This window comes from Myotis lucifugus, unplaced genomic scaffold (genome assembly GCF_000147115.1).
Source record: "Myotis lucifugus unplaced genomic scaffold, Myoluc2.0 scaffold_583, whole genome shotgun sequence".
In the NCBI taxonomy this organism is placed as follows: Eukaryota; Metazoa; Chordata; class Mammalia; order Chiroptera; family Vespertilionidae; genus Myotis; species Myotis lucifugus.
In genome coordinates this window covers 429,546-436,790 of record NW_005871631.1, presented here as the reverse complement: position 1 = coordinate 436,790, position 7,245 = coordinate 429,546, and the positions used below count along the sequence as shown (strand labels likewise).

At 52.5% G+C, this 7,245-nt stretch overlaps 1 protein-coding gene across 2 annotated transcripts in view; it reads left to right on the top strand.

Moving 5' to 3' along the window:
* TSPAN16 (tetraspanin 16) overlaps nt 1-7,245 on the top strand; it is a 17,706-nt gene that overhangs the window by 6,301 nt on the left and 4,160 nt on the right. For both annotated transcript variants that reach the window (XM_006104572.3, XM_006104571.3), the window contains 3 exons: nt 1,238-1,345; nt 3,736-3,888; nt 6,108-6,191. In XM_006104572.3, the coding sequence (XP_006104634.1) occupies nt 1,238-1,345; nt 3,736-3,888; nt 6,108-6,191 (345 nt within the window). The remainder of the gene's footprint in view (nt 1-1,237; nt 1,346-3,735; nt 3,889-6,107; nt 6,192-7,245) is intronic.

Here is a 7,245-nt window from a genome sequence, read left to right as displayed (position 1 = left end):
CCCCGGCCCTAGGGAGCGTCACTGGAGGGGGGGCAGTTGTACATCACAAGGCAAGTCCGACGCAGGGGGAGGAAGGAAGGAGAAGGCCGCCCATGAACAAGATGGTACTTGCTTCAGGACACAGGGATGTCCTCATTTGTGTCCCCCCAGAAGGCCACCTCGGAGACAAAGAATGTGAGGGCTCCTGGGTTTATTTTGAGACGTGACCCAAGAAGCACCTGTAGGGACAGGGAAGGAAGGCAGGGAAAGGGCATGCAGTTGGTAAAAGGCGACATTGTGGGCAGCTGGGTTCAGCCCTGCTGGGGGCCCAAAAGACCCGGTGCAGGACACACAGCTGCTTCTCCACTCAAGGGCCCAGGAAGCTGCAGTATTGGCCCCCACACCTCCCATCAGCCCACTTGCGTGCTGTTCCCTGGATGCCTGTGGCTGAGAGGCCACAGCCAGCCCTTGGTCACAGGCACAGCGAGCACAGAAATGACAAAGGCCACCGGGACACGAGCCGGGGACCAAGAGCCACGGCCTCCCTGGTTAGCGACCAGCCCGGTGCAGCCCGAGGGTCCTGTGAACCAGGAGGAAAGCCATCAGATGCACTTGTTCTGACACACATAGGATGTCTCTTCTGGGGACACAGGAAGCAGTGACAGTCGCTGTGGAGTGGGAGGAACTTGTTGGCTGGGAGAAAGAGGTGGGAGGAGACTTTTCATGGTCTACCCGTCTGTGCTTTCCGAATTTTGAACCCATGTGGCTTATATCACCTTTTTCAGGGGAAATGTTTAAAATTTAGACCTTTATTTAAACAGTAGAAAATTAAATGTATTTCTTTTCTTGTGCACAGAGAGATGCAGGAGAGAGAGAGAGAGAGAGAGAGAGAGAGAGAGAGAGAGAGAGAGAGAGATTCAGTTGCTAACGATGATATTCAAGTCTTTAATAGACTTACAGCCAAATGGGGAGGGAGGGGGGGCAGATGTGTGGGCGATTGGAAAGAGCAGATGATTCAAACTGGTTTGTGATGGATACGACCAGATGCGCTGGGCTCGCGACCCACGCGCTCCCTGTGCCTGCGGGGCTGACGGGAGCCTGGATTTGCCATCCGCCAGCGCGGACCCACGGCCGAGGGGAGGGACCGTGAAGGAAGCAGAAGGGAAGCCCCCACCCCCTGGCTCTGTCCCCGAGAAACCTCACCAGATGGGGCACCTTGCTGTTCTGTGTGTTCATGGCTTCCCGTTTCACCTTCGAGGCTCCAGAAGAATCCCTGGAATACAACTTTGTGACCCTGAAGAAGGATTACAGGGGTTACAACGAGCCAGATGACTTTTCCATGGAATGGAACTTGGTCATGGAGAAGGTGAGAGTCACATCTTTTTTTTAATGTGATAAAATATCTCTCTATATAAAAGCCTAAGCTACCGTTAAGACTGGTCAACCGAATGACTGGTCGCTATGACGATGCACTGACCACTAAGGGGCAGATGCTCAACGCAGGAGCTGCCCCCTGGTGGTCAGCATGCTCCCACAGCCAACCTCCCTCAGCTGGGCCAATCTCCCGAGGTCCCTCCTCCTCCTGGCTGGCCCAATTGGCCCCATCAGCCTCGATCGCCAGCCAGGCCAAGTGTCCCCCCACCCCCCCATGCACAAATTCGTGCCCCCATGCACAAATTCGTGCACTGGGCCTCTAGTACATAACATAAAACTTACCATCTTAACCATCTTTAAGTGGCACTAAGCACACTCACACTGTTGTGCAGCCATCACCACCATCCAGCTCCAGAACTTTCTCACCTTCCCAAACTGAAACTCTGTCCCCATTAAACACTCACTTCCCATTCTCCCCTTCCCCATCCCGGGCACCCACCATCTACTTTCTGTCTCTATGAATCTGACTCCTCATATAAGCGGAATCACACATGTTGTAGCAAGGGCCAGAATTTCCTTCCTTTTTAAGGCTGAAGAAGATTTCGTTGTATGGATACAGCACATTTTGTTTACCCATCATCCATCGGTGGACACTTGAGTTGTTCCCACCTTTGGGGTGTTGTGAAAAATGCCGATATGAACGTGGGTGTGCAGATCCTTCTTGGGTGTTTGAAAACCTCTTTCAATTATTTTTTAAAATATATTTTTATTTATTTTCCTCCTCAAAAGCTAGTGCTGTAGCCTGGCCGGCATGGCTCAGCGGTTAGGCATCAACCTATGAACTAGGTACAGTGGTGGGCAAACTGCAGCTCGTGAGCCACATGCGGCTCTTTGGCTCCTCGAGTGTGGCTCTTCCACAAAATACCACATGCGGGCGCGCACGTACAGGGCAATTGAAACTTTGTGGCCCATGCGCAGAAGTCGGTTTTCGGCCTGGGCGAGTCTATTTTGAAGAAGTACTGTTGATATTTGGTTCTGTTGACTAATGAGTTTGCCGACCACTGAGATAGACGAAACAAGTATACAAGACGAGTGTGGATGGGAGAGTTAGAAGTGGTCAACCTCAGCGAACGTACCTCAATCAGATTGAGGACGTTAGCAAAGGCCAGCTTAGGAGTACCCTGATTAAGTTAATAACAATGTACCTACCTATACAGTTTAAGTTTAAAAAATGTGGCTCTCAAAGGAAATTTCAGTCGTTGTACTGTTGATATTTGGCTCTGTTGACTAATGAGTTTGCCGACCACTGAACTAGGAAATCATGGTTTGATTCCGCCAGGCACATGCCCGGTTTGCAACCTGGATCCCCAGTAGGGGGCGTGCAGGAGGCAGCCAATCAATGTTTCTCATCATTGATATTTCTCTCTCTCTCCTTCCTTCCTCTCTGAAATCAATAAAAAAAAAAGGAAAGAAAAACAGAAAAACTGTATTTAATTTTTTTTTTTAAAGGGAACAGCCTATCTAAAGGCCCCAAGGCTGGCACTTGCCAAGTGTGTTTGAGAAACATCAAGGAGACAGCGAGGCTAAAGCTGAGAAAGGGAAAGGGAGAGTGGGCAGAGGTGAGGGCCTGGAGGGGACAGGGCAGAGATGAGGGCCTGGAGGGGACAGGGCAGAGATGAGGGCCTGGAGGGGACAGGGCAGAGGTGAGGGCCTGGAGGGGACAGGGCAGAGATGAGGGCCTGGAGGGGACAGGGCAGAGGTGAGGGCCTGGAGGGGACAGGGCAGAGGTGAGGGCCTGGAGAGGACAGGGCAGAGGTGAGGGCCAGGAGGGGACAGGGCAGAGGTGAGGGCCAGGAGGGGACAGGGCAGAGGTGAGGGCCAGGAGGGGACAGGGCAGAGGTGAGGGCCTGGAGGGGACAGGGCAGAGGTGAGGGCCTGGAGGGGACAGGGCAGAGGTGAGGGCCTGGAGGGGACAGGGCAGAGATGAGGGCCTGGAGGGGACAGGGCAGAGGTGAGGGCCTGGAGGGGACAGGGCAGAGGTGAGGGCCAGGAGGGGACAGGGCAGAGGTGAGGGCCTGGAGGGGACAGGGCAGAGGTGAGGGCCTGGAGGGGACAGGGCAGAGATGAGGGCCAGGAGGGGACAGGGCAGGTCTTGCAGGGCCTTGCGGGCCATGATGAGGAGTTCAGCTTTTACCCCCAGGAAGATGAGAACCATGAACGCTCTGAGCCGTGATGGGGTGGGGGGTAAGGGAGGCACTAGCCCAGGCCCTGGAACACTGTGACTGCTGTCTACATAGCAGCCATGGTGACTGTGACTTCTATTGTGTTTGTTATTTTAATATGTGGAAGGAAGTCTTCAAGTGTTTATTCTCCTCTCTGCAGCTGAAGTGCTGCGGGGTGAAGAGCTACACAGATTTTTCTGGTTCCTCCTTTGCGAAGACGACTGGCTACTCCTACCCCAGGAGCTGCTGCAAATCCATCGGGACTGCGGCCTGTACCGGGCACAACGCGTCCTCCGACATCATCCACCAGGAGGTAACTCCCGATTTTGTTGGCCACCACCATGGGAGACCCCGAGGGCTGGGGACTTTCATAAAAATTGCACATTTGCCCTGGCTGGTGTGACTCGGTTGGAACGTCGTCCTGTACCCAAAAGGTGGTCCGGTCAAGGCACGTTCCCGGGTTGCAGGTTTGATTCCCGGTGATTGGTGTTTCTCTCTCGGGTTGATGTTTCTCTCTCTGTCTCTCTCTGTCTCTCTATCTCTCTGCATGCCCCCTACCCAGGATCGAGCCCACAACCTGGACATGTGCCCTGACTGGGAATTGAAGCAGCAACCTTTTGGTGCCAGGATGATGCCCAATGAACTGAGCCACACTGGCCAGGGCTGGGCATTCACTTTAACTCAATCCCCATCGCATCCCTCCAGGCTCTTCTCCCATTTTACAGATGAGGAAACTGAGGCACAGAGAGCTTCCCATGGCCAGGGAGTGGTTGGCCTGGGCTTTAAACCCCACGGCCCAGCTTCCTCTTGACTTCTGTCATGAGTAAATGAACACAGATCTTCTCCGCGGGAAGAAACAGGAATCATTCATTAATTCATGCATCACCCTGAATGGCTCCTGCTGGGAGCCGGACCCTGGGACTCAGAGATGAACACACTGGCCCCTTGGGCCCTGCACAACCACTTCTCCTCCGACTCACACCCTCACTCATCCTGCGGCAGCCACACCAGCCTCCTCGATGCAGCACAAACACATCAGGCGCCTGCCAGCCTCAGGGGCTTTGCCAAGGCTGCTCCTTCTGCCTGGAATTCTCTTCCCCTAAATGTCTTCCTACCTCACTTCCTTCTAGTCTGTGCTCCATTGTCACTTCTTGGTGAGATATTCCCGACCCCTTCTCTATGATAGGATCTCCCCCCAAATCACCATTACACTTCATCTCCTTACTCTGCTTCAGTGTCTGTCCGGTGCTTAACCAGTACCTACTACCTGCTTTCCCCACGCAAATGTCGGCCCCACCAAGGCGAGAATTTTGTCTGTTTTCACATTGCTGGGTTCCAGCGCCCACTGCCTCGCATACAATAGGCACTTAGTAAATATTAATTATGTGAAGGAGGCCACTGAACTGCCAACAGTGAGCGCTAGGCAGCCCCAGCTTCCAAACACAGGGAGTGCTGGGGGCCTAGAAGGTGAGGGCATCTCCGTGGCCGCAGCAAGGGGAGTGGAGTCTGCTCTGCTCACCCACTGTGTCCGGTCTCTTCACCCGTCTGAGCCTCAGCTTCTTCATTTATAAAACAGAGAGCCCAGCTGGCGTGACTCAGTGGCTGAGCGTCAACCTACGAACCAGGAGGTCACGGTTCGATTCCTGGTCAGGTCACATGCCCGGATTGTGGGCTTGATCCTCAGTGTGGGGCCTGCAGGAGGCAGCCGATCAAAGATTCTCTCTTACCGTGGATGTTTCTATCCCTCTCTCCCTCTCCCTTCCTCTCTGAAATCAATAAAAATATATTTGGGGGGAAAAAAAGAGAAAATAAATACCTACCTTATGGGGTTGTTGTAAGAAATGAGTGAGAAGGTGCTAGAAACACGTACGTCCTCTGTTCATATATAAAGAACACTCAGAAATAACGAATAGTTCCTGAACGCTGGCTCTGTGTCAGGCTGCTGCTAGGTACTTCCTGTAGATTCTTTCTCTTAATCCAGTGGTTCTCAACCTTCTGGCCCTTTAAATACAGTTCCTCATGTTGTGACCCAACCATAAAATTATTTTCGTTGCTACTTCATAACTGTAATGTTGCTACTGTTACGAATCGTAATGTAAATATCTGATATGCAGGATGGTCGTAGGCGACCCCTGTGAAAGGGTCGTTCGACCGCCAAAGGGCTCGCGACCCACAGGTTGAGAACCGCTGTCTTAATCCACTCGACAATCTTGTGAGGGGGACCCAGTTGGTCACATTTACAGTTGGGAAACTGAGGCACAGAAAGGGGGTCCCACAGTTAGTGGTGACTTGCACACGTGGACACTGGGGAGTGCTCTGGGGGTGTGTGTGGAAGAACGAGGAGGCTAGGGCAATGCTGGCATGTTGGGGGGCAGTCAAGTGAGAAGGAGCCAAGGTCCTGTCGCCCTGGCCCTTTATCCTGCCCGAATCTGAGGGCAGTTGGAATGGCCCCAAAGGGGTGGGTGGTGACAGGGCCTGGGAGTCTCCGAGCCCCTAACCAGGTCCCACCGGCTTTGATATCTGTACCTGCAGGGCTGCTTCCCCAAGCTCCTGAAAATATCCACGACTCAGAGCGTCAACCTGAGTGTAGGCTCGCTGGGGGCAGCGGTGATGCAGGTAAGCCTGGCTCCTCCGGGACGCACTACACTCTTTTATTGAGCACCTACTGTGTACTCAATACCAAGCACTGTCCGGGGCACTGAGGACACAACAGTGATGAAAAAAGACAAAAATCCCTGCCAGTGTGGCACTGACATTCAAGTGGGGGAGGCAGTAAAGCATGGTGATGGAATAAGGAAGATTAGGGAGGGACTGTCGGAGGAGGTGACAGCTGACCAGTGACCTGAGGAAAAGCCATGTGTGTATATGGGGGGAGGGCAGAGGGAACAGTTGGTGCAAAGGCCCTGAGGCTGGGATAAGCTTGGCTTATTCAAGGACCAGCAGGGAGGCCCCTGTGGCGGAGCAGGATGGACAAGAAGGGTGAGATGAGGGCAGGCTGATGCGGGCAAGGTAATAGAAGGCCTTGTGGGATACAGAGAGGGGTTGGCTTTATTCTGAGAATAACAGAAAGGCAGTAGAAAGGTGTTTGTTTGTTGTTGTTTTTTAAAGAAATGCTTATTTTATATTTTTATTGAGTTTATTTATTTCAGACAGGAAGGGAGAGGGAGAGAGAGAGAGAAACATCAATGATGAGAGAGAATCATTGATCAGCTGCCTCCTGCATGCCCCAAACTGGGGATAGAGCCCGAAACCTGGGCATATGCTCTGACTGGGAATCGAACCCATGACCTCCAGATTCATAGGTCGACACTCAACCACTGAGCCACACCGGCCGGGCAGTAGAAAGGTTTTTCACATCTTTAAAAAATATTTTTATTGAGTTTATTTATTTCAGACAGGAAGGGAGAGGGAGAGAGAGAAACATCAATGATGAGAGAGAATCATTGATCAGCTGCCTCCTGCACGCCCACATTGGGGATAGAGCCCGAAACCTGGGCATATGCTCTGACTGGGAATCGAACCCGTGACTCCAGATTCATAGGTCGACGCTCAACCACTGAGCCACGCCGGCCGGGCAGTAGAAAGGTTTTTCACATCTTTTTTTCTCCACGAACTTTATTGAGCACCTACTAGGTCCAGTCAATATTGTAGACACTAAGGATACAATTTA